The sequence below is a fragment of the Mirounga leonina genome, unplaced genomic scaffold (genome assembly GCF_011800145.1).
Source record: "Mirounga leonina isolate KUSES-001 unplaced genomic scaffold, KU_Mleo_1.0 Mir_165, whole genome shotgun sequence".
NCBI classification, from domain to species: domain Eukaryota; kingdom Metazoa; phylum Chordata; class Mammalia; order Carnivora; family Phocidae; genus Mirounga; species Mirounga leonina.
The window spans coordinates 63,021,960-63,049,905 of record NW_023270415.1 but is presented as its reverse complement, the minus strand read 5'-3'; the positions used below and the strand labels follow the sequence as shown (position 1 = coordinate 63,049,905).

The 27,946-nt window shown below is 40.6% G+C and overlaps 1 protein-coding gene across 3 annotated transcripts in view; it reads right to left on the bottom strand.

Moving 5' to 3' along the window:
• The window catches only part of DEPTOR (DEP domain containing MTOR interacting protein), a 123,362-nt gene that overhangs the window by 62,255 nt on the left and 33,161 nt on the right, over positions 1–27,946 (bottom strand). For all 3 annotated transcript variants that reach the window (XR_004680545.1, XM_035011830.1, XM_035011831.1), the window contains exons 2-3: positions 19,962–20,140; positions 18,792–18,915 (exon numbers count right to left, since the gene is read on the bottom strand). Coding sequence is in view for 2 of the 3 variants with exons in the window: in XM_035011830.1 (XP_034867721.1) it covers positions 18,792–18,915; positions 19,962–20,140 (303 nt within the window). In the remaining variant the exon portion in view is untranslated. The remainder of the gene's footprint in view (positions 1–18,791; positions 18,916–19,961; positions 20,141–27,946) is intronic.

Sequence of the window (27,946 nt, the reverse complement as noted above, 5' to 3'; positions counted from 1 at the left end):
ACCAGGCTTTTCTCTCTCTTTATTACACTCCATCCCTTCTAGCTCAGCGATTTTCCTTTCAGGTGTGGGGAGGACAAGTGGAGAGGGTTTACTTGTGTCACCTCTTGTAACCAGAAACATGACCTGCCAGACCTCTAGAGCTCCTGCTAAGTCGCTGGTGGCCTCTGGACAAGTGGCTGGTAAGCTGCTATTGCCAATGTGAGCTTTAGGAAAGAGACCACTTGGCAGGCCCTCCTGCACTGATTCAGCTTGCCATTTAAAACATGTCCCCGCCAGCCTTAGTTCTTCCTTATTTCATTTCTTCTTAAAATCAAATAATGTCCCTATACAGTTTCTTCTCTAAGATAAAGACTTTCGTGGGATTTGATTTTGGTACTAATATATGGTCATAGTGTTAAGGCAAGACTTACTACTTGTTCCAATTATGTTTTGCTATGTAACAAGCTATCCTCAAGGTTGGTGGCTTTTAAACAACCACCAGTTCATTATATCTAAGTATTCTTGGGTTGCCTGGGGCTCAAGTGGGCAGTTCCTCTATCACTCTTGCTAGGGGTCCATCATGTGTTCGCAGGCAGACGGTGGCTAGGGCTAGGTATCTGGTGCTGCCATGCTCCTGAGTCAACATAGCCTTTCTGTCCAGTGAGGCAGGCTGGATGTTGAGATGCAGAGCTCAAGAGGGAGGAGGCAGATGCTACCAGAACTTGTTTATGGTTTTTATTGAAACCTAATCTACTTACCATACAATTAACCCATTTAACATGTACAATTCAACAGCATTTATACACAGAGGACACAACCATCATTCCAATCCATGTTAGAACATTTCCATCACCCCAAAAGGAAATCCCATTACAATCATTCCCCACTTCCCCACTGCCCCATCCCTAGGCAAACACTAATGTGTGTTCTGCGTCTACAAATTTGCTTGCTCTAGACGGTTCATAGAAATAGAATCATATAACATGTGGTCCTTTGTGACTGGTTTCTTTCATTTAGCATAATGTTTTCAAAGTTCATCCATTCTGGAGCATGTATTAGTCTTCTATTCCTTTCACAGTTAGTATGACCAAATAATATTCCATTGTATGGATATACTACCTTTTTGTTTATCCATTCATCAGTTGATGGACATTTGGGTTGTTTCCATTTTTGGTTCTTATGAATAATGCTGCTATGAATATTCATATACAACTTTGTGTAGACATGTCTTCATATACACCTAAGAGTAGAATTGCTGGATCACATGGTAACTCTGTTTAACCTTCTGGGAAACTGCTGGACTATTTTCATAGTGGTTGAACCATTTTCATTCCCACCAGTAAAGTGTGAGGGTTCCAATTTCTCCATATCCTCGCTAGCAGTTGCTACCATCCATTCGTTTTTCTTAGCACCACCTTAGTGGGTGTAAAGTGGTATCTCACTGTGGTTTTCATTTCCATTTCCCTGATGATTAATAATATTAAGCATATTTTGATGTGCTTATTGTCCATTTGTACATATTCTTTGGAAAAATGTCTATTCAGAACCTTAGTTCATTTTGAAAACTAGGTTGCTTGTCTTTTTATTTTTGAATTTTAAATGTCCTTTTTACATGCAGGATGCAAGTCCATTATCAGACATATGATTTGCCAATATTTTTGCCCATTCTGTGGGTTGTCTTTTCATTTTCTTCATGATATTGCTTGTAACCCCAAAGTTTTAAATTTTGAAGTGGTCTATGGGGCGCCTGGGTGGCTCAGTTGGTTAAGCGACTGCCTTCGGCTCAGGTCATGATCCTGGAGTCCCGGGATCGAGTCCTGCATCGGGCTCCTTGCTCGGCAGGGAGTCTGCTTCTCCCTCTGACCCTCCTCCCTCTCATGCTCTCTGTCTCTCATTCTCTCTGTCTCAAATAAATAAATAAAATCTTTAAAAAAAATTTTTTTTGAAGTGGTCTAAATTCTCCATTTTTCTCGTTTTGTTCTTTGTGTGTTTAGTGTCACAGCTAAGAAACCACTGCCTGGCCCAAGCCCAGGAAAATGTATTTGCTCCTATGTCTTCTTCTAAGAGTTTTACAGTTTTAGTCCTTACATCTAGTTCCATAATCCATTTTGAGCTCATTTTTCTGTAAGGCATGGGGTTGGGGCCCACCTTCATTCTTTTGCACGTGGCTATCCCGCTGTTCCGTCCCCATTTGTTGAAAGATGATTCACTCTCCATTGAATTATCTTGGCACTCATCAAAAACCAATCAACCCAGCCAGGCCTTCTTAACTGCCAGGCTCTGAAGTCACAGAATGTCATTGCCCTGAATTGCCTTTATTAAAGCCATCAAACTCAGGCCAGACTCAACGGGAGGGGATACATGCACCGCCTCTTCGTGGAAAGAGCAACATGCGTGCATAGGAAGAGGTGGGAATATTTGGAACCATCTGGGAGAGCAGGTACCACACTGATTTATTTTCATTAACCAACTGAAAGGCCAATTTCAATAGTTATAGCTCATTTACAGTTGTGTGTTTTCTCTTCCTCATTTATTTAATATTTTTTACTTTACTTATAGGGTAGTTTTAAAAACATGGGATTCAAGACAAATCCCGCTTTAAATCCTAACTCTGCATACGTGTTAACTGCATGACCCTGCTTCCCTAGGTGTACACTGGGGATTATAAGGGTGACTATTTGGGGAGCTCTGCAGCGGGAGCGGGATAATGCATGAAATGCTTCAGTCAGTGCCAGCTGCCCCTGAAACACTGGATACATTTTAGCTATGATGATGATGATGATGTTGGTGGTGATGATGATGACGATGATGGTGATGATGATGATGATGAAGATGATGTTGGTGGTGATGATGATGATGTTGGTGGTGATGATGATAAAAGTTTTCTAGATGGAGCCATTATTTGATCAAATCAAAACCCTCTGTGGCAAGATGAATTAAGATTCTGTGTGCGGTTCTCCAGAGAAGAATAACAACTCTATTTTAATTAGTAATCAGAAGTGTATACGATGCTCAGAAACTCTCATATTTTATAGAACAAATTCAGTTTTAGTCAAAATTGTCCTGCTCTGGCCTATAATCATGACATAAAGCCACATGCCAAATATGGTGCTAGGCATTAACAATCCTTGCCTCCTGTAAGCATGAACGCAACAGATTTTGATTGTGCATGTGAGTCGATTTCAACCTTTCCTGGATATATATCTGAATCAGATTTCCCAGACTCACTTTAATCTAAGGGGAAGGCAGCATTACAATAGAAGGAACTGCTACATTTAGGGGCCAGAACAGAAATAGAAGTAAGCTGATAGTGATCTCCTTGTGCACTGAAAAAAAAAAAAATTCAAAATAGCTGAGAAGGCCCTATATAACATGAGAACATAGGTAAATGGTATTCAAGGGCACAAGCTAGGGAGAGTCACAATGACCCATGGGCTATGTGGCCAAAAAGGTGCTTTAGGATTTAGAAAGATAGCTTTTTAAAAAGTCCTGTGTTAGCATAATGATAAATCATTTTGAAAGGCAAAATATGTAACTTTATATACATGATAACCATTAAAAATTAAAAATTCATTCACCCAAATATTAAAAGAATTTCTTACTCCTGGGGGTAGTTTGTGAATGATTTTTCTTTTCTTTTTAATGGAATACTCTATTACTCAAATTATTCCCCAGAGAGAAAGTACTGTTTTTGTAACTGGGGAAAAATGCTATCAATCAATAAAGAAGTTATATTAAGGTTAAGTTTTGTTTTGTTGGTTTTTTTTTTTTTTTTTAGAGAGAGAGCATGTACACACACATGCACAGGAGAAGAGGGGCAGGGGGAGGGACAGAGGGAGAGAGAGAATATTAAGCAGGCTCCAAGCTCAGTGCAGAGCCCCATACGGGGCTTGATCTCACGACCCTGAGATTCTGACCTGAGCCAAGATCAAGAGTTGGATGCTCAACTGACTGAGCCACCTAGGTGCCCCAGGGTTAAGTTTATATTTAACTGGATGACTTGTTCCTGACAAAATGCTTATATTAATACCCAATACAATAAAGTAGCTCCCAATGTATAAATTATATATTTATACATGTATGCTCCCAACTTACAGTTTGAATGTATAACATTGACTTCTGTGATTAGAAAGAAAGGATTAATTAGGTAGAAATGCTTACATGAGCATTGGTATTTTTAAGTACTATGGTATTATCTATAGAACAGATGTTACACAGATAAATTAACATAATTTTCATAATAATTAGACTTGGAACAAGTAATCAGAAAACTATTCATTTAATATTTGTGAGTAAAAATAGTACATACTGGAAAGGGTGAGAAGAAAGGAAAAACAGCATTTTACATTCTTTGCCAACAAATATCTTTTATCTGCTTTCACTCCTGCTTTCGTCTTCATATTATACACTGAATTGAACATCCTCATTTTCATCTTCATTCTTTACTCATGCTGTTCCCTCACATCTCCTCTCCTTTCTTTCTTGAAGAAATCCAAACTACCTTCCAAAGGGGAGGGGGCTCACTGTACAGTGATATAGGTTGTTCACTGTACAAGGAAACCTGGCTTCAGGTAAAAAGGAGGGCTAAAGTCCAGCCCTAATTCCTCATGAGCAGTCCTGTGTGGAAATGACTGCAATAGCCGGAAGGAAAGGGCAAAAAGTTACCTGGTTCTCATTTGCAGTAGGTGCTAAATGACACAGTGGGCCTCGGCTTTAAAGGGCTGGATTAAGTACTAACTCCTCTTTGAAACTATCCCAACTAAAGTGCAATCCAGACAGCTCTCTCTCTGTTTTGAACTTAAAATCAGTGCATGGTTTATATATCCATTCAATTTTTAATGCACTCCAGCTAAGCTAGAAGCTTCTGAAAGATAGACACCATGCCTTAAATGTTCTTATTTCTTAAAAAAACAAAAAACAAAAAAACTGAGCTTAGGGAAGGCGTATACATGAAGTGCTCAACAAATATTTGTTAATCAACTGAGGAAAAACTAAGAATATCACAAGCAACAGGAATAGAGAGGGTGATTTGTCTTTGAAAGGTGAAATTCCTCCTTGCTTGTTATTTTAAATCTGCTGGAAGAAAAACTAGAATTTTTAGTGCTGGTTTTATGCTTGAGGAGACTGATATTTTGGAACCTAAGTTGTAATTTTCCCACTGCTCATGGTTTTTAGTGTTGTTGTAGTAAATATTTACAGAACTTGAACCAGCTTTAGACAGAAGCCGAGTACAACCGCAAGGCTACAGCTGCCCTAAGGGCCACATGCAGCCATGGTTTCATAACTGGAAAATTACACAAGAAGATGAGAAGCTGAGCATTTTTACAATGTCTTCAAAACAATTCCAACCTGTTAGACTTTTCCAACAACTGTCCAGGGAAGCTGGATTCTAAAACAAATTTTAAGTCTCCTTTTAAGGGAATGGTTACTATTTGTACTGAATGCTTCCATAATTATTAGAAAACAGAAGCATTTGAGACCAAAAACAAAGAAAGAATAGGGGTAAAGAAAGAAGCTTAGGAGAGGTAAGATGAAGCCATGAAGACAAACTGAGGACAATACCAACTAGGGAAAATACATATACTTTAAAAGGTAAGAAAGTGAACACAATGAACTGATACAGTTAAAAAACTGAACACAATGACAAGTAGGTGCTACTTTGGTGCATGTTCATGGGACCACTTTGTACTGTACTTTTGTGGAGGTGGTGTGAAAGAGGAAGGGAAACAGGCTCTGGTCTCTTTTCCCAACCAAGATTTTATGTTGTACGATCATAAGACTCCACTCTCAAAACAGATTTAAAATCACTGTTAAAATCATTGATATATCTGTGGTCAACTGATTTTTAACAAGGGTTCCAAGGCCACCCAATGGGAAGAATTTTTTTTTTTTTTAACAAATTGTGCTGAGATGATTAGAGAGCCACATGCAAAAAAAAAAAAAAAAAAAAATGAAGTTGGACCCTTACCTCACACCCTATGCAAAAAAATAACTCAAAATATATTAAAGACCTAAGTGTAAGAGCTAAACCATAAAATTTTTACAAGAAAACATAAGGGTAAATTTTCAAGACTTTGGATTGGCCAAGGATTCTTAGATAGGACACCAAAAGCACCAGTGACAAAAGAAAAAACAAATTGGACTAGATCGACATTTATAACTCTTACACTTCAAAGACACTGGCAAGAATGTGAAAAGACAGCTCACAGAATGGGAGAAAATATTTGCAAAGCATATATCTGACAATGCATTTGCATCCAGAATACATAAAGAACACTTAAAGCTCAATAATAAAGATAAATAACCCAATTTCAAAGTGGACTAATGATTCAATAGGCCAGAGAAGATTTACAAATGGTCAGTAAGCACATAGAAAGATGATAGGCATCATTGGTCATCAGGAACCACAAATCAAAACCAACCACAATGAGCTATCACTTCACACCCCCTAGTTGGCTAGAATAAAAAAGTCAGATATTAACAAGTTGTTTGCAAGGATGTGCGGAAATTGGATGCCTCACACACTATTGGTGGGGATGTAAAACAGTGCAGCCACTTCAGAAAACACTCAGTTCCTCAAACCACTACACAATCCAGCCATTCTGCTCCTCACTATATGTCCAAAAGAAATGAAAACATATGTGCACAGAAAAACTAGTACACAAATGTTCATAGCAACACTATTCATTATTGTCAAAAGGTAGAACAACCCAAATACCCACCCACTGATGAAACTGAAAATCTTATCTATCCATACAATGGAATAGTATTTGGCTACACAATGAAAGAAGTACTGATACAAGCTACAAATGGATGAACCTTGAAAACATAATAAATGAAAGAAGCCAGGCACAAAAGACCATGCATTTTATCGTTCCATTCATATGCGATGTTCAGAGCAGAAAAAGTTATAGGGACAGAAAGTAAATTAGTGGTTGCTTAGGGATAGATGAAAGAATAGGGAAGTGACAGATAAGAGTTAACGGAGCTTCTTTTTGAGGTGATGAGAATGTTCTACAATTGTGGTAATGATTCCACATATCTGTGAATATACTGAAAACCATTAACATGTATAATATAATGGGTCAGTTATATAGTATATGAATTACATCTCAATAAAGCTGTTAAAAATCATATTCATTCATTAATTCAATAAATATTTATTGAGCATCTTCTATATCCCAGGAGATGCAGAAATGAAAAGACATGGCCCTTGAGCTTAATTGTTTACAATCCAGTGGAAAAGCAAACATTAAAAACCTATGGACAAGACAGATAAATGCCACAATAGAGTTAGAAGTATACGGATATGAAAGGGAAGCAAGGAAACTAGGAGTGATCTGGTTGATTACCTTCTCCTCTGCTCTTGCCTATTAGCACAAACGGTTCAAGAAAGAGGGGCAATGAGAAGCAGTCCTGGGTTTCAATCTCTGTACTATGATTTCCAAGCTGTGGTTTGGCTCTATGATCCTGGATTTCTTATTGTATGTAATAAAGATAATAATGCTTACCTCAATGGGGTTGTAAAAACTCTAGCTAATCTATAAAAGTGTCTAGAATATCACCTGTCACAAAGCAGCAGTGAGCAAATGATACACAGAGGTACATACACACACCCCTAAGAATAGACCCTTGTCAACTCTTTTCAATCCTCATCAGGTTGTACAAAAGTTCAGACTAACCAGAAGAACCAATTCCAGGCATCTGGGGAGAGGTAGTGGCATTCAGGTGACAGATGAAACACATAAAAGCCAAGGAAGTTTAATTACTTAAAAAGATATTTTATATTCTAATGAACACTAACACTGATGCTAACGTCAATTTTGTTTAGAATATTAAATTATGGTAGACTACAGAGGAGAATTTAAAAAAAAAATACTATTTGGGTGATGGTGGGTTCATAAGTGTGTTAAATTTGTGAAAATTTACTGAGCTGCACACTTAGAATAATGTGTACTTTATGTATATTACAGTTCAATAAATTTAACTTTGTAGTTAAACTTTAAACTTTGACTACAAATTTAAATTTGATAAAGTTAAAAATCTGGATTGCCTTTCATTCTGGTCTGAAAGACTCTTTTGTTAGAAGCTCTGAAATTAATAAATGCTTTCTGTCAATTTGGTGCTCTTTTCATTTGGTGGAACAATGTCTTTGCTTACACTCCCCAGCTCTGTGTGAAGAGATGGTAATTAAGTAGGGATGTTTTCATTTAGCAAATAAAGCAAGATAAACAATACAGCAACTACACCTCTTGGATTCATCTTGACATTTAAAGACAAAGCCACCTACCCAGGGGAGCTTCCATACAAAGCCTCTAATGTAAGAATACTCTCCTTCCTTAAAAACTCCCAGCCACGCCTTCCTCTGGTATCACTCCTAAAACATCTACTTCTACTTTGCTCCAAAATGTGCCTCTTCTCTCAGAAGGTCCTGTCTGCTCTTCTACTCTGTGTGTGTTCTTTTTCCCCGTTGCGGCAGAATGCCTAGCATAGCCTCCTCATGCCCTTGATCCATTCACTCTAGAACTTCAACATTTAAAAACAAATAATGTATTTCCTCTAGAAAGGACTCTGAGTTCTTGATCTCTTCCAGATGTAAGCGAGGGTCATTGTATTCAAAGCATATTAGAGATGATATTTAATTTCTACAGGTTCACTCAAATTTAAATTTTTAAATTTTAATGCCAACTGTGGGAAAGTGAAGAGCGTGCACTATGAGCAATTTTTGCAGGATCACTCTTTAGCAACTGAAGGTTTAAAGCATGTTCCTTGGCCCATCTCAAAGTCACTTGCCTTACCTGGAAATTCATGGTGAAACTCTCTCCCTCTTAAGAGGTGTAGGAAGAATTAAGTGAAATAATGTGTGAAAAATACTTAGGATGGTGCCTAGAGCAGAAAGTGTTCAGTAAATGATGGCTATGTTTACTATTCTTATTCTTTGAATGTCTACACTAAGACCCTAGAATGAGTAAATACAAATAGAGTGATCTTAGATGATCAAATATCTACTCCTGGTTTTACTCAAATTTGAACATGCCACAGGTTAGGAAAAAGAGAAAGGGGCTAACCATTGACTTCTTTCCTAAATAAGAATGACCAAGGTCCATGACATCAATGGGCTTCTGGTCCAGCAGGAGAGAATGAGACCCAGTCACTTGGAGAGATGGCTGCTGTAGTTGCTGGGCTAGAACCCAGGGTGAAAGAGGGGCAGAAAGGGAGCCAAAATAAGCCGCTTCAATCCAACCACACACCATACTTGCGCAACAGTGGTGACTGAGAGAACCCTGTGCCATTTCCAACCATCACATCATGCATGGCACATGCTCAGAGAAAACGGAAAGAGCAAGTGAATTTTCTATGGACAGAGTGTGGGCAATTCTGCCTGCCTGCCCACTCAAGGAGCTACATGATAACACGTTTCAGTGCCCAGGTGGGTCTCATGGGCTTTATAAATCGGGGTCCCAGCAGGAAACAACATGGATGTGGAAATGAGCTGCTAAAAGGTAGTTCATAATAAAAGAGCTACTGATGCTATGGGAAGGGTTAAAGACAATGACCAAGTAAAGCTCCCAGACTAGCAGACTGCAGTGATCATTAACAACTCTATATGCCTGAGGATTCTGGAGGGAGGGAAGTTTCCAAAGCCTAAAAGAGATGTGGGGAAGGAGAGGGCTGCCTGATAGAAACTGAGGCCTTCAATACTGGGGAGGGAACAGAGAAATATTACCCTGACCTCACTGTCCTCGCTCCCACTTACTTCCTGCTCATGCCTCTCACAGACTGAGGCAATGGCCGTGGAGTCTGGTGATGACCTCAGTCCATGTAGGTCAGCCTCCTGGGGCACACAGAGGGCTGGGAACCAGAGGGGATGGATCTGGAGAACAGAAACGTCCCATGTCCAGGCTGGGAGGCTCACCATGCTGAATATAACTTTGGTGTAGAAAGGCACGTGTTTTTTTATGCAATCTGGGTAACGCAAGGATACTTTTGACTGTATGCATTTTTCCTTACAGATTAGAAATACAACACATCCTGCCTTAGATGAGGCTCTGCTGAGCTTTACCTCAGTCCTCACAACAAATCCGTGAATTATACATTTTCTTCCAATTTTATAGATGGAAAAAACAGGGTCAGAAAGGTTGAATGTTTCAGTGAGAGGCAGGCCAAGAACTCTGACCCATGCTTCCCCAACTCCAGAAATCTTAAATCGCTTTTTCATTTTACCAAGTTGAAAAGGAGCAACAGAGATTGATTGGCAAGGTGAATGTTACAGAGACTTGGTCCACAGCCCTGAAATTACACGGGATCCGGGAAATATGGCAGAAATAACCAGCACTGTCCACCTCCAGCATCCGTGAATCCAGTCTACTGTTCAAGCAGCAATGCGTTTACTTTAAAACCATTTCTAAGTAACACCTAGAGCTAGAAATCTGTAGACAACAAGCTAGGGCTGATGGCTTCTCACAAACATAGCTGGCCTGTTGCCCATTCTGCATGTTAACAAAGCTTGACTATTACTGCCATAAATTATAGAGGGATGGCATTGCCAAGGAACAGTAAGGAGAATACGATTTCCCAAACCAGACCCAAAGACTTTCTTCACATCCATTTAAAAGTCTGTTAAGCTGTGTATGGTTTACTATCATTTAGTGGTCTTCGTTTCTGCTACCACCCTGGCTTGAGGCAACAGAAACTGCGAAGTAGAACACGCAGACTGAAAAACAGTTAAGATCATAGGCTCTGAAGCTGGAAACCAGGGTTGGAAATGGTCCTCATACTTTCTGGCTGTGAAGGTAAGTAACTTGGTTCACCTCTCTAGCCTGGATCTCCTTATCTGCCAAAGGGAGAACGACAGTACTTATCTCATTAGTTTAGAATGAGGCTTTAATGAGACAACACATGTGAAGAGCTTAGTATACAATAGGCATCAATCATGCCCTATGTTTGCTGCTTTCATCATTCTCATCAGCATCTGCAGACTTACTTCACTGTCTCTTCAATTCCTCTGATCAACACCTGGCCCTAAAAGTACGGATAGCACCTTGCTTTGTCTTTCTCCTGCTTGCGGGTACTTTAAGAAGCCTGACTGCTTCCTGCACATCTCTGGCCAGCCCTTTTTTTTAGTGATTTTTTAAAATTTTAATTTATTTTATCTATTTTTAATTGTGGTCAATAAACATAAATTTTTACCATTTTAGCTATTTTTAGGGTATAGTTCAGTAACATTAAATACAGTCACATGATTATGTAATCATCGCCACCATCCATCTCGAGAACTTTTTCATCTTCCCAACTGAAACTCTATACCCACTAAATAATAACTCCCCGTTCCTCCTTCCCCCAGTCTCTGGCAACCTACTCTTTGTCTTTATGAAGTTGAGTCCTCTAGGGACCTCGCATAAGTGGAATCATATGACATTTGTCCATTCGTGACTGATGCTACTTAACTAGCATAATGTTGTCATCCGTATCATAGCATGTGTCAGAATTTTCTTCCTTTTTAAAGCTAAATAATATTCCATTGTATGTAAACACCACATTTTGTTTATCCATTCATCCATCGATGGTCACTGGCTACTTTGACCTTTTGTTTATTGTAAATAATGCATGAGTATGGGTGCACAAATATCTGTTCAAGTCCCTGATTTCAATTCCTTTGGGTACATACCAGAAGTGGAATTGCTGGATCATCTGGTAACTATATGTTTAATTTTTTGAGGACCCCTCCCCCCATACCATTTTTCACAGTAGCCACACCATTCCCACCATCAAGGCACAAGGGTTCCAGTTTCTCTACATCCTCACAAACACTGTGATTTATTATTTGTTTGTTTGTTTGTTTTGGTGATCACCACCATGATGAGTGTGAAGTGTTTCTAACAGCTCTGTGTTCCCAGATGCATTTCACCACCCCCACCTCCCAGAATCTGGGCATCACCAAATGTGCAGACACTGGCTAGTTCTATTCCCGGAGAACAGGCCTGAGCTCAGCTACCTGGACCAAACTAGCCATGAGGTCGGCTCCTAGCTGGCCCTTCCTTTGCAGGCTGAAGCTGCAGCTGTTAAAAATAAGAAAACCAACAAAATTGGGTGAACCGGGGCTGGTTGATTTCAACATGCATACACATTCTCCTCCATACTTTAAACTCCACTTAGAATGTATAAGGCAGTGTTTAGATAGAGAAATTATTTGAAAATAACTGCAATATAAAATTTTTGTTGATACTGAAAATGATAAAACAGCGAGTTTGCTCTATATGGTCTCTCCCTGACAGGCAAATTATTAAACATTTTAATAACCAATCAGGTGAAACACACAATTTTGCATGACCTGCTATAAAGAAACTTTTTTTAAAAAAGAAAAGAAAGAAGCGATGATTAGAACCACAAGGATGTGGTTCTAGGTCAAAAGTTTCCCATGACTCTGCATAGAGCTGCACACATAATGAAACCACTTACATTTTTGTTCTAAAATGGTTGTTAAACACCCTGTGAGAAGAGATGATGGCCCTTTTAAAAAGCACCACTTTAAAACTTTTTAAACAATGAACCTCTTTTCTCAAATAAAATTTTACAGAAAATCCCATGTTTTTAAAATTTCATGCTTATAACACAACATTTACTTATAAAAGTTAAACAGTGAAATCTGTAAGGTAGTTTTGGTTAACACACAAAATACAGAAGTAAGAGGACTGGTGAGGCTATTTATTGCTCCCTCAATAATCAGCTACAAAATCCAATCAATTTGTGCATTTTGTTTTAGTTGCCAGGAGATAATTCCCCATGGATCTCACACATCTCTTTATTTCTTGCAAGTAGAAATATTGACAGCTTATGTTCTAAACTATCTTTTCAAGAATGCTTGTATAGTGAACAGACTTGGAAGGTAGATAGTGTCTGTCTCTGAAGCAAAAGGGCAGATTGGCTTACTGTCCTGTATGAGAAAGATAATGTCTCACTCTGTGCTAAAGAGCAGTTTGCTTAAAGACTACTACAAAAAATTCAGGTTCCTCAAGCTTGGGATCCTGTTCTGTAACCCAACCCTTGCAGGTGTCATCTGGCCCCCATTGTGCTATTCTATGGGAACTAAAGCTTGGGGAACTGGCTCCAGAAAATGATGATACTCTGGTTATTACTATTGCTGAGAGTAACAAACTGTCCTTTGTCTCTGACCCAGGGGTCTCCTGTCTTCTGCCTGTACCCAAGAAATGGCAGCAGGCAAACTAGTTAGCTTGCAAGTAGGGTAAAATCTCAAGACTCTTACCAGTTCTTGGTATCAGTTATGCAGTACTGAAATCATCCCTTGTCACTCAGACAAGCCATTGCACAAGGGAACAACTTTTAACCCACTTACAATGCAATCCCAGGACACTCTTCAAATAAACCAAGACAGGAAACATTTCTTCCAAGATTCTATGAATCACTGTCAAACTGGGCTGCACAAGGAAACTGTGACAGTGCTGTACATAGCCCATTAGATAGTATTTTTATTAAAGTTTGCAGAATAATTAAAACACATTTTGAACACAAAATGTGAATCCATTCATAGAACTCAGTATCTCCACTTGAAAAGCCCTTCTATCCCAGAAATGGAACAAGACAGAGTCAAAAGCTTGAAGACTTTTTTTTTTGCTCCAGGTCCACGCTTTAGAGTTACATCCGTCATTAAACCTCTCTCTAGCTCATGTTCCCCATCTCTACAATGGGATTAATTGTGTCTCCAGGGTTTAACTCCCAGAGTTGTACAGGGGATCAAACATGTTAATGCATAAGATGCTTTGTAAACTCTAAGGAGGCGAGACAAGGTAAATCTCTGTCTACTGTTGTTTGCCATTAAAAGCAAGTTCTCTGTAGCTCTTTCATGGAACAGGCTCAGCAGCTCACAGCAATCACAGCATGCAGAGTCCTTTGTTCATTCAACAAATATTTATTGTGCCAGGCACTGGGCGGGAACAGGAAAAAGATCCCAGGGACACATGGTAGAGAGACCTCTGATAAGATAAAACACACAAAAGGGCTTTTCCCCTTTGGATATAGTTTCTCCCTTATATTTCCCTTCAGTGCTATGGAGGAGGAGAGAATATAAAGGAAGCAGTGGGAACGCAACTGAGATTAATGGCACACAGGGAGTTTAAAGCGATGCTTCAATCAGGCTTATACTCCGCAGCCAACTAAATAGACTATTAGTGGCTGGAGAGAGAAACTCTTGCTGCTGAGAAAACCAAAGGCCCTTTAGGCGAAAAACTAAACTAATGTCTGTATGAACCAGACTAGAAGAGAGCTACCTCCATGTTAAGACTGAGGTTAAATTAGAACGGAGAAGTCTCCTCCAGATCTCACAATGAAATCAAGGTTAGTTTAAGATGTACATTTCAACTACTAGTTTTAGTAAGGAAATTCCAAATTGTACATTCAACTCATTTTCTCCTTTATAGCTACCTCTATTTATCAGTATAGAGAGCACTTGATAATCCTGAGTTCAACCTGTTTTAAAGTGGTCTATTTTGCCAACTGCTGAATGATAATCAAATTTTATAGTTTGGAATATGCACCTAAAATATCTTCTACACAAGACAGCAGCGGACACAAATTCAACGTTGTTCTTCTAGGTTACGGATATTTATCCTGCTCACGCAGGTCTCATTTGAAAAGTAAAAATTGTACTGTTTGGGAGAATGTGAATTATGTTCATGTGTTGTGTGTCTGGGGTATTTGGACCCATGCAAAATTAAGTGGGAAACAGGAAGCCCCTCCTGGAGAGATGGCATGCCTTATTCTAGGCACCTTCAGGCCATAGTGAAGGTTTGACGAAAGCTTTTTGATGGGAGTGCATTGTGCCTTGAATGTGCTCAGATGAATTGCTCAAAATGACAAAGCCTGGGCATTGATCCAGGGGCACACATCCTCTTTCTCACACCCTTTCCAGCTGGTAGCAGGAGATGAGTGACAGGATACGCTCATACTCTGAGGTAGGCCCTGTCCTGTGTACCTTACACATCCCGTTAGTTCATTTAAGCCCCACAAGAAGTCTGAAAGGTGGATACAGTCAATAGATCCAACTACTAGCAGGCAATTTAGGCACAGAGTGGTGAAGCCACTTGCCAATGAGGCACAGAGCCAGGATTCACACCCAGGCAGCCTGGCTCCTAGGCTCTTACTTCTGTGCTAGGCTAAATAATAATAGGTATCATTTATTTATACTATGATTTACTACTCTAACAGCAGCAGCTAACATTTCTTGGGCGCTCACTCTGTGCCAAGTGCTGTGCTTAGCAATGTACAGACTGTAAAATCCTCCCCATCGCCTTTCCAAGTGAGACCCAGCCTTACCTCCACTTATGACTACAGATCAGTGAGGTTCAGCGGCCGGCTTGAGGTCGCAGAGCAAGCCAGCTGGAAGGCTGGGATTGAAGAGCAGGTCTGGGTGACTCTGAAAACCACACCCACTGTCACTCACTATGCAGAGGACTCATGTCCTCAGCTCTCCCTTAACCTTCCTCATGGCGGGACCCCCTGAAAGGGCCGGCTTTTGCCCCTTAACTGGTATTCGTTTGAGTACCTCTGAATTAAATTAACGGGAGCGACGTGGATCCTAAGAGGTAGCAGAGTCACTGAATTTTAGTTTTGAAATACAGCTTTGTCTTATGAACTAGCAGACTGAGAAACTCTACAGGTTAGAAAGCCAGGTGCCCCCAAATCAGCCTGGTTCAGCAAAACCCCAGATAGAAACCACCTGGTTTCACAAAGTTCTATTAATAACAGAGAACAAACAAGCAAGAAGAGAGCAAAAAGGAAATATTGACAATACAGCCAGCCCCCCAGAGCTGGTGGGGGGGGTGGAGAGTGACAGCCCACACACCTGCTACCCTCTCACTCTGTATCACCATCACACAGAAATGACCTTACTGCTTCAGGTCCCAGAAGCTCCTTCTGAGAAACGGGGCGGTAACGTAACGTCCCATCTATTTTATATTGTATTTTATACTGTCAATTTCTATACTATTATTTCTATTATTATTTACTATTCTATTATTAGTCTACTGAGAGAATTCAGATAAAATAAGCTAGTGGAAGTGCTCTGAGGAGCTCAACTTACAAATAAAAGATATTGTTTCTATCACATTTTACATAATACCATATAGATTTATCTCTCTTTTTTTTTTGGTTACGATACCGTTGATTATATTCCCTATGCTCTTTAGTCCCTAAATCTACAGGTAGATTCATCTTGAAGAAAAATCACTTTACTCTCCTTCTCCCATGTCTGCTTGGACTATTTCCAGTCAATTTTACAGAAAATTCCATACCAGGTTATTTACAATCCCCATGTCACATTTTAAGATAAACTACATTTTGAAGAAAACATTGACTTCATTAGTTTAATCTCCATAAATAATAAATAATGATAAATCTTTCCTAATAATAAAAATGCTTTCTAAGATTTATCAATAGCCTAGTAGCAATAAGTTTGGGCTTTGGGCTTCTGGGATCAAATCCCAGATGTTTTTATTAGTGAAGTGACCTTGGGTAAGAGCTTGAATCTCTCCCTGCCACATTTTTCTCACCCATAAAATGGGTACAATTGACCTAAATCAGGGTTTGTTATGATGATCAAACAAATGGACTAGTCACGCAGGATGCCTGACACATAGTTATCAACCAACCAATGTTATTGATTGTTATTATCTTAAAAAGAAAAAAACAAAAGGAACATATATTTTGCAAGGCCTTCTTTCACAAATGTTAGAGGTATCCTAAGCAAGTGTTCTGGCAAAAAAGAAAAAAGAAAAAGAAAAAGAAAAAAACTTCATATTAAAATAAATAAAATTCTTAAAAAGATGAGCTATGAACAAAACGATTTTCTGCTTCATATAATTTCTGAAAGTCTACAAAGCTTACAAAATAATAGTACATGCTGAGATTCATGGAAAAGATATCCAGGGAAATATGGGAAATACAATAAAAATGATTAAGCATATATATATATATATATGCTAAACAAAACTGTTCAAGTAGGTAACTGAGCCATCATTCCAAAGGCCCCAAAATTTGTTCCAAGTATGTTCCAGCAACCAAGTGTAGGGGCCAAGACTGCGAGGTGGCAGCTAGTTCATGCAAGGTTAAGTACTGATTAAATTACTTTTCCTAGTACTAATTTCACAAACAGTTTGGAGAAATAAGTTTACTTGGAAATTGTGATACTGAACACTAATGACTGGAAAGCCAACTGCACACTGAAAAAAAGACAGCAATGCTGATCCATGGAAATGACATGGATGTCTTTGACAACTTAGAATCTTATAGTTTGAAAGCACTGTCTTGGTGATCTAAATATCTAACACCTGCCAGAATTTTCCAAAAGGAGCTAAGAAAGTAAAAGAAAACAGCAACAATGGTAGACGCTTAATCATAGGAAACAAATTGAAGGTTGCTGGCGGGGAGGGGGCTAGGAGGATGGGGTAACTGGGGGACGGGCATTAAGGAGGGCACGTGGTGTAATGAGCACTGGATATTATATAAGACTGTTGAATCACTGACCTCTACCTCTGAAACTAATAATACACTATATGTTAATTAATTGAATTTAAATAAAAATAAATAAAGAAAAAGAAAACAGCAACAAAACATACACACACAATCAGGTATACAAATGGAGGTGCTGATGGATCCCTTCCATTCAAATTCATGTGAGTCCAGGAGACGAGGGATTTTCTACACTTCAGTTTAGAAAGCAAGTGATGGGAGAAGCAACACATACGGGGCATTAAGTGGCTGGACAATACCAGCTCCAGGTGGTCATCACTATCAGACTAATACCTGAAATGCCTATCATCTCTGGGGTCTGACAACATACCACAGTCACTAAGCTAAATATTTAAGTACTTGACACATTTATTCTTTTAATTCCCACAATAACACTAAACACCTAGGAGGTCGTACCATCACCACTCCTAGGTCATAAAAGAGGACACTGAGGTTGACAGAGGTGAGGTGACAGGGCTAGAATCAAACTTATCTGGCTCTTAACCATCATGTTACTTAATCTGACTCCCCAGTCCCATCTCTCCATGCATCAACCCACCCACCACACAGTAGGCTCTTTTGTGGGATAAATACCTATTTTTAACTTATTTGAAAGGCAGCCAGAGTTAAGGAGGGGGAGTCCTGCCCATGTACTCCTTTCCCTAATGGCTGCTCTGGAAAAAAACAAGAGAGGTGGGATAGGAAAGAGACCACAGGAACAGCAGATCAGCTCAGAGACAGACCACTGGGGAGATCTGAGACCCAGCAACAGAATACTCCTGGACTACAAGGCATTCCTCCCTTCAAAGAGCTGAGAGATTATTCCTCTCAGACCATCCTGCTCTCTGGAGTTCTCTCACTACTCATCTCTTGACCTGAACTTGAACTTCCCTGTACTTAACACTGCTTCTCCAGCCACTCGCAAGACTAAACCTCCGAGTTACGCAACCGTGCTCAAAAGAGAAAATAGGCAGCTGCCTTACTTGAGGGCAAACATCAAGCTCCAACCTTTTGTTTTTATTTCTGGAGTTTTGTTAGATCGACTCAAATATAGAAAATATATATTTTCTACTTAAATAAATTCTTTATTCAGAATCTTACAAAATCGACTTGATTTCTGGCAAAGAGAAAAGCAAATGAGGGATCGAGTTTTCCCATATTAAAAGGAACAGTTATGTAACCATCCCACATGGAAGAGCCAGGCTGAAGTCAGAATGATAAAAGGCTGAAATAGCCCTGCTCCTCTCCACAAGCTAAGATCACAGTGGGGGATTTCACGTGCGACCTACTTCTCATACAGCCTCTGTCCCCTCATGAAGGCCTTCACTTCATTATCCAGAGGGAAGGTGCCATCATCCTTTCTAAAGCGGTAGAAGAGTTTGACGTCCTTGAACTCCTTATGCTCATCACACACTGAAACACAATATACACAGAGAGGCAAATAAGAAAAAAAAATTCTTATTGAATTCCTCAAATGATGTGAGAGGCTAATTAAGACTTGTTTTACTACCTAATTTCCGAAGCACACTAATCTATGCTTTAGTGCATGTATTTAGCACAATACCTGGAATCAAGTAAGTGCTCAGTAATATTAGCTATCATCATCATCATCATCACCATCATTATCTAGTAAAAGGGTCACAAAATTCAATGCATCATTCATGCCACAAATTCTTCTTGAGCATACTGGGGTAGACATCAGCCTCAAAGAATGTGATGTCTAGTGAGATAAAGAGAAATGTCAACATGTAATTAACATATGGCATGAGGGGGCAATGAATGAGGTGAGGGGATACTGCAGTGGGAGACCAAAGAAGGAGTAACCAGTAACCCCAGTAACCTAGCTGCAGGGAACGGACACTTCTCTGAAGAGCTTGCGTGTAGGCAGAGACCTGAAGAATGGCTAGAAAATGGGCTAAAGTGAAGAGAAAGGGCACTCCAGCCCACAAGGACATGTGGAAGGTCTTGGTCAGGGTTAAAGATTTCAAGGAGATGTGTTTATGAACGTTCATGGAACCACTGAGAGTAACAGAAAAAACTCGGAAACCTCTTAGATGTCCATCAGCAGGAGAATGGGTAAACATACCATGGCGTAATTATATATGGCATACGTAGCAGTGGAAATGAGCAAACAAGAGATATGCCATCAACATGGATGAATCTCAGTGTGTTGATCAAGTTGTAAAAGAATAAACATGCATTTTTATAATGATTTAAAGCACTGGAAGCAATATGATACCTTGCTAAGAGATGCCTATACAGAAAGGAAAAAGTACGAAGAAGCAAATGGAAATAAACCCAAATGCCTCTTAGAGGAAGGAAGGGAATATCACTGGGGAGAGATGCACAGGAGACCAAGCATTTTATTTCCTAAATGGGTAGGTTCATATCTGGAATAGAAGACGTGGTCCTTGGTTTCCTCCCAAGTTACCTCAAATGTCGGTGGCTACTTCACTCACCGTGATGAATGATGCCCCGGTCTGCTAACTTCTGCATGAGTTTGATTGCTGTCTCTCTGTCGGAAGCCTCTTTGTGCTCAATCAGCCAGTCAATCAGTTCTTTTGCGACAAAGCAGTTTGGGTAGGTTTTGAGATGATGTCGCCTATCTTTAATCACCTTTTCTTCATGCAGCCTGAGCCTGGAAAGAAAATTTGGCATCGCTTTAGGAATTTTAGTGACAACACAAATCATTAAGCCAATCCCAGAGCTCAGGAACAAAGTGGAGTCTCTAAATGTATCAGAGTGCCATTCACATACCTGCATGTCAGTAGAGGGTTGTGACACTGTCAGAGCCCAGAGGCCCCAGAAATGATTCTACCCCCAGATCTAGAGATGATACAAGTCAATGGGAGGGGAAAACAACACTGGACAAGCTAGAGCTCTCCTGCCACTTGGAAGACTGAGAAAAGCTTTCTCGCCCCTTCTCTGATGAATGCCTTCTCTTTATCCCTCCACCGGTGGGCTTATGGCTTCAACCAAACAACAAACAAAAACTCTGAACACTTGCTGAAACCAGGTACTTTCTCTTTGTCACAGATTGCTCAAGGTCCACCACATCAGCATTCATGCATTTATGTAACAGATACCAATGAGTGTCTACCACCTGCCCATTACACATTTCAAGGCATTAGAGACCTAGGTCGGAAAGTAGCACAAAGATCCTGGCCTTTGCTTGTCCTGCTTTCAATAGGGGCAACAGCTAATCCTTCGGTGAGGCTTACTAGTTTCCAGGTGCTGATCAGAGCACATTCCATAGATGTTCGCAACAACCTCATCAAAAGTTATTATTACCATCTACACTTTTTTTTTTTAACTTACAGTAGAGAGAACCTCAAAGAGATTAAGTGACTTGCCACACAGCTAACAAGCGATGAAAATTAAATTTGCACCTGATGATCTCACTTCAGAGTCTGACTTCCCAACTGCCACATCGTGCTGTCTCTAGCCAGGGAGGGATAAACAAAATATCCGGGAGAGATGGATTAAAGCTGTGGGACAATACAATTTATTTACAGGCTGATGGATTAGTATGGGGAAAAGTGGTTGACACAGAGCCTTCCCTTACTCCCTTCAGAGCCCGGTGACGTTTTTCCAAAGGAGTCTTAAACTTGCCTTTAAGGTTTTTTTTTTCCATTTGGTTTTTCTTCTTTTATCAGCCTGCATTTACTTTTTAATTCTTAAGGGTTTGAATTGGGTGAAACACGAGGTCAGCTTCCTTCCTGCTTTGCCCACGTGGCCCTGTGCTCCTAACCTCATATTCTCAACTTCATTGAGAAATGGGAGTACATGAGTAAATCACATAGTAAGTGTGTGAGTGAGGCAAGAGGCTACTTTCTTCCTCTGTAAAATGGAGGCAATTATGCTCACCCTATCCGTGGCCATGTTGAGATTGGGTGACATAATGTCTTTTAAGAGCATTGGCACCCAGCACAGTGCCTGGCACAGAACAGGCCCTGACCTCCTTTCCTTTACTCCCTAAGGAAGGAACTAGACTGTACTCTTGCCGGCTTTTTGAACAGAGTTGACTTGATGAAATTTACTGGGTTTTGATATCCCAGGGGTTGTGAGTATAAGTTGGGAGCATACTGGGGCTCTGAAGCTTAGATCTCTTCCTTGCTAGACCACTGTTACAGGCTGAAGTATGTTCCCCTCAAATTCATATGCTGAGGCCCTAACCCCTGGTACTTCAGAATGTGACTATATTTGGAGATAGGCTCTTTTAAAAGGTAATTAAATTAAAATGAGGTCACGAGGGTGGCCCTAATCCAATATGACTAGTGTCCTGATAAGGAGCAGAGATTAGGACACACTCCTCTACAGAGAGAAGACCATGTGAGGATACATGGAGAAGGTGGCCACCTACAATCCAAGGAGCTAGGCCTCCAACAAACCAACCCTGCCAACACCTTGATCTCAGATTTCCAGCCCCCAGAACTGTGAGAAAGTACATTTCTGTTGTTCAAGCCACTCCGTCTGTGATACTCTGTAATGGCAGCCTGAGCTCACTAAGACAACCAGGAAGTGCTACAGCCTAGAGGCACCCGAATAGTCTGCAGATGAAATGCTCAGCTGGGACGTCAGCAGGGACAAGGGAGAGGAAGACAGAAATGAGAATCCTAATACCTGCAAACTGCAGAGAAAGAAAAAAATCATGTTCATTGCCTTCCTACTCTATGCTCAGTATTCTACCAAGCACCTTCACACATGCTGACTTAACGTCTACGGCCGGAAGGTTGCATCCTCCCAAGTTCATATATCAAAATCCTAAACCCTAAAATGTCCGTTGTGAGGGCAATCAGGAACACAAGACTAGGAATATAACACTGGGCTCTCGTCTTAACACTGCCAGTAATTCCAGAAGATCAACCTTCTGAACAATCCTCCCTGATAAAATGGGGATAATTATACCCATGGTGATTACTTCATCACACGGTCACAGAGTTCATTAATGAAGATAAGGCGAGCATTTGAGCCCTTCCTGTGCGCTAGGCACTGTTTTCACTGCTTTATTGACATCAGTCCTCATGGCAGCTCCCTGACGCAGGTAATGTTAAAACCACAAGGCCAACGTAGAGTTGTAATTATTAATAAAAAATAAACAAAGCCTAATAAAAAACACGTTCCCATAGGCGTGCTAAAGTCTCACATTCTTCTGATTAATTCAGCGACAATGACACTGAGTAATTTGTTTAACATGCTCAGAGTGGCAGAATGAGAAACATTAATTCTTAGACGTGATGTCTGTCAGGAATCCAAGAATAATGAAGACCAATTTATTTAGAAGTTGAAACATGGAACAAGCTACCATATAATTTGGTGGAGGGGGTATATATTATGAGCCAAAAGAGGAGTTTTACCTCTTATAAACTTTCCAACTTAAAAAAAATTATTAAGGGGGCGCCTGGGTGGCTCAGTCGTTAAGCGTCTGCCTTCGGCTCAGGTCATGATCCCAGGGTCCTGGGATCGAGCCCCGCATCGAGCCCCGCATCGAGCCCCGCATCGGGCTCCCTGCTCGGCGGGAAGCCTGCTTCTCCCTCTCTCACTCCCCCTGCTTGTGTTCCCTCTCTAGCTGTCTCTCTCTCTCTGTCAAATAAATAAATAAATAAATCTTAAAAAAAAAAATTATTAGGTAATATTTATCTTTAAATACTACAGTATAGAACCTTTCAATTCCTATCCTTTCATGAACCCACGCGTGTTGCTAATTCTTGAGCATTCTTTGATTCCCACCAATTCCCACCCTGCATGGAGGGGAGAAGCACTAGACACTCTCCCTTCAGCCCCACCAGGGCCTGGTATATTTCCATGTTTAGAAAACTGAGCAGTCATCCGATGGAGGGGAAAGAACTCTGGATCCCAGAGATGCTGATCGTTTTAGACACGTTACTGTGGTTAAAAACGTTCAATAATGGTGCTAGCATCTTTTTTTTAATTTCATAGTCAGAAATACAGAATTCTAAAAATGACCATTAAGATTGTGCATCCTCGGGGGTGCCTGGGTGGCTCAGTCAGTTAAGTGTCTGCCTTCGGCTCAGGTCATGATCTCAGGGTCCTGGGATCGAGCCCTGCATTGGGCTTCCTGCTCAGCAGTGAGTCTGCTTCTCTCTCTCTCTCTCTCCCTCTGACCCTCCCCACCACTCAGTCTCTCTCTTTCTGTTTCAAGTAAATAAAGAAATCTTAAAAAAATTTTTTTTTAAATTGTGCTTCCCCGAAAATCTATCCCAATAAAAAGATAAGAATTTTCACATTGCAAACACATAACCAAGTGTTTCTGCCTAGCACTGTGGGCACTTAATATTTGCTGAACAAATGAATGTCCAAGGACACTAAGAAATGATGCTATTTTCAAAAAGGTAAGGAGGCTTCTCACTAACTTAATAGGAATCCCCACAACTTAGTAACCATCTATTACCATCTATCCTGCCTGGGGTGGATAGATGGAATTTAATCTAGGTCTTTTTACAAAACTATTTATGCTTTCCATTCCAGGGTAGTCAATTTCCAAAATTTTAATCCCTGTTGCGTATGAATGGGTGTTTTTCAAAAAATTATTTCCTTTTACTTGAACTAAACTTACCCCTTACATGTTTTCATTAATACACTAAAATGCACGGAGATTTCCAAAAAGAGAATAGAGTAAGGAATATTTCAAAGTCTTACAGAAAAATAGACATTTTGAGTAGCTAAGCCTCTCATGGAATATCAAGACTCCAAAAATGCTGAGCCAGAGGCTAAAAGCCACACTTTTAAACATGGCATATTGCCTGGACACATCAGTCACATTGTCTGCCTTGTCCAACACCCCCTTTGATTTAAAACTGCCTTCTACACCTTATCCACCCCAGGCAGGGTTCACTACTCTGGGCCTGTTTTCTTTCCATGTGGGGCAGTGCCTGACTGAAAGAGCCCTTGACCTATGGTGGCCCCTGCACATACATGCCCATGGGCTGTTCAATGAGACCAGAGGCATGAGATCTTACCCAACTCAAGGGACATAATCAGCTAAAGCCAAGCAGAATGGGTCCCTCCAAGATTTAAACAAGAGCTGAAGTTTTCAAACTCTATTTGTGCCACGGAACACTTTCTTCAAATGGAACTCACCTCATTGTCAATGTGTAAAACAGAGCAATGTGGGCTGTTCTAGTTAAAAGGCTGCCAAGTCCAGAGTACTTCCTGGTTTTCCCATTTGGTTCTCCCACGTACACCCTCCGTATCTCCGAGACTATCTCCATGGAATTCCTAGAGCAAAGGTGAATCCCCATGACTAGAAGATGCTGAGGGAAATGGCCAACCAGGAATGAGAGGGGAGGGGGGAGGCCAGTACAGTGAAGCTAGGAGGTGAGGAGAAAGAGGTTGCAAAATGAGGGACAGCAAGAGAGGCCTGTCCCTGGAGTGCCTTGGTTCCTTGGGTTTTCCAGTTCTTCCACACTATGCCCGCTATAACCAGAACAGTACCAATCCCTTCAGGTGGCTGAGGAAGCCTCAATTCTCTGAATCCAAAAGAACTGCACCTACTCAGGCTCTAAGGAGGCCTTCCAAACTTCCTCACCTCTTTCTCACCTCCCAACCACAAACACACCCGCCTTGAAGTCTGGACACACTGGACTCTTCCCCATACCCTGTGCATGCCATCACCTCCCATACCTCTGCTCAAGACAGAGACCCTCCTTCTGCCTTCAATAATTCAAAAAATTGTCTTTGCTCTTCAGCTTACAAGACACCTCTTCTGTGAACATTCCCCGAGCCTTCAAAAGCCAGAGCACCTTCTTTCCTCTCTTCTCCCACGCTATTTTAGTGCCACAAGTAAAACATTCATCCCACTGTATTACAGTCAGATGAGGAGCAGGATATTAAGGGAGAATTGCTTATTTATTTGTATAATTCTAGTGCCTAGTGCAGAGTAGGGGATAGATTCTCACTGACGTTTTCAGATCAATTAGTTCATACAATGCACTCAGCACTAAGAAGGCATAGGGAAGAACAGTCTTCTGATTACCAGTCCAAATCGATCCATACTGAACCACAGGGGAAAATAAACATTTCTATTTTAGCTGCATTTCCAATGCCACCAGCTAAGGAATTTAAATATGGAAACCACCTTCCCATCCTTCATCTCAGACAGCTGGTTCACAGGCTTTAGATTCAAGGTGATTTTGTAATATTCTATTCCTGTCCAGCTAACCAGCTGCTGGGCTTGCATCAGACAATTTCCTCTTCTAGCCCTAGGAGAACAAACACTACTGAGCACAGGGTGTTAATAATCCCTGCAAAATTACCCTCCATCTGATAAGAAATGCAGAAATTGTTTTTCGAAAAATAGCTTGCAAAGAACTGCACAGGTTGTGGGGCCCAGGGAACAAAGCGGGGGGGGGGGGAAGACAGAAAGCACATATTCTCATTTAAAAACAGCGTCATAAATCTCAGCCAAAGTAAACAGTTTAATTAAAAAACACAGCAAGCCAAACAGTAGGGCTGACAGTGTGAGCCTTGTGATTTGGGCAACAGCACTGACATAGATGTGCTGTCAACCAAAGCTGTGGTCCTTCCCAGATGTTCAGTCAATATCTGTCCTTGGGGACCAGACAACTCAGAGAGAATCACTCTTGATCACCTACCCCTGAAAGGACCCGAGTCTAAAAGGGGGAGAAAAAAAGACAGGAACAAATGAAATCTAACCTCCTGCATTTTCTTTTAATGTTTGAGTTGACTTTACAATTAAAATTTTAAGTGATCCAAATAATACATGCTCATGGTAGATAAAAAGAATCTCAAATAGGTGTAACAGGAAGCTGGGTACTGATCACGAATTGGTAATTGTCGAAGCCAGGAGACAGGTGCATGGGGGTTCATTCCTGTATTGCTTTGGGGTGTGTTCAAAATTTTCTGTGACCCCCCCTTTTCAAAAGAAGCCAATGTTAATAGTTGCTTATGTATTCTTGCACAAAACTCCTATGTTTGCATGTATAGCTATGTTTATGTATATCTTTATGTGCGGTATGATCATTATACACATTTCAGGTAGTTTTGCTTCAAGAAGATGCTTGAATTCTCCCAACCTGATCAGAACAACAGAACAAATACACACAGTGATAGGAAGGAAAGAGTGTAAAACAGGTTAATGTAAATAGAGTGTATGTGATTCTGGAGAGCCAGAAGGAATTGGTCTCAGTTCACACACACACACACACACACACACACACACAATGCATGCACACTATGCAGAAAGCCACAGTGACCACCTTCAATGACAGTGACGACAAATGTTCCACCAGCAGGACCCCTTTGCCGGAGGGCTATAAGCAAGGGCTTTGTGAATCAGGAACAAAGGCAGAGCCATCAGCTCCATCCAGAGCCCTCCCAGGCCACATATCAGGTCAGTGCAAGTACAGTCCTGTATGCTGTGTGTCTTGTCACCACACAAATTGAGATGGTAAGCACGCCCATGAGGGGAGCGTGTTTGATTCCAAGTCCTACATATCATGCACTCTATTTGAGATCTTGATGATGGCGTATTAGCAGAAATAATGACAGTTATTTCATATTTGAACAGAGCCATACCTTATCAGAGCTGAGCCTAATGATATCCCTGTGATCAGGAAGGCCCTGTCATATTCATTTGACAGATAAGGAAGCAAGTTCAGAAAAATTAAAGAGACGTGCTCAAGTCACATTTTGATCAGGAGTAGTCAGGACTTGAACCCAGATCTTCTGATTTCTACGTTTAGAAAGTGTTCCATGACCTCAAACTTTAAATGCCAGAAGCATCTGTCTTCTGCCTATTTTATGCTCATGTAGACTACGGAAGAGAAAATGTTATGCTAAAGTGCCATGGAAAGGTGAAAATTTATGCAATTTATATATCCTACAGATACTGCTACCAACATAAATACAAAAGAAGGCATCACATTGTCTTCATGTCTGCATTGAGCCAATATTGGATAATTAAGATGCCACTCCTGGTGGGGGGGAGCAGGAAATGGAGCTGGTGAGTTACACCATCCCAGAGAGTTAAGCATCAGTTCATGCGGGACATACAACAAACCCTTTTAATGACATGTGCATAATAGCTCATGAGGCCCTTTTAAATCTTTCATCTCATCTGGGAGATAAGAGGTAAAATACAGGGTCAAGATGGGAAGGTCCCTACGTCAGCCTTCCTTACCTCATTAGACCTGAGATTTTCACTGAGTTCTTCCTCCTGGGGGCTTTTTCCTACGAGGTCTCCTGTTCTGAAGGAACAAAGAGCAATTGCATCAACATCCCCAGCTCTGATCTCTTTCTCTGATAAGTCAGAAGTCCTTCCTGCCTGCAAAGTGCCTTTCCAAGAAGCTCCAAGATTTTTTTTTTCCCAAATAGGTCATTATTTGTTTACACTACACCCAGGCGTATCAGGCCTCTAACTGCCATTTTACAGGTGAAGAAACAAGCCCAGAATGCTTCATGG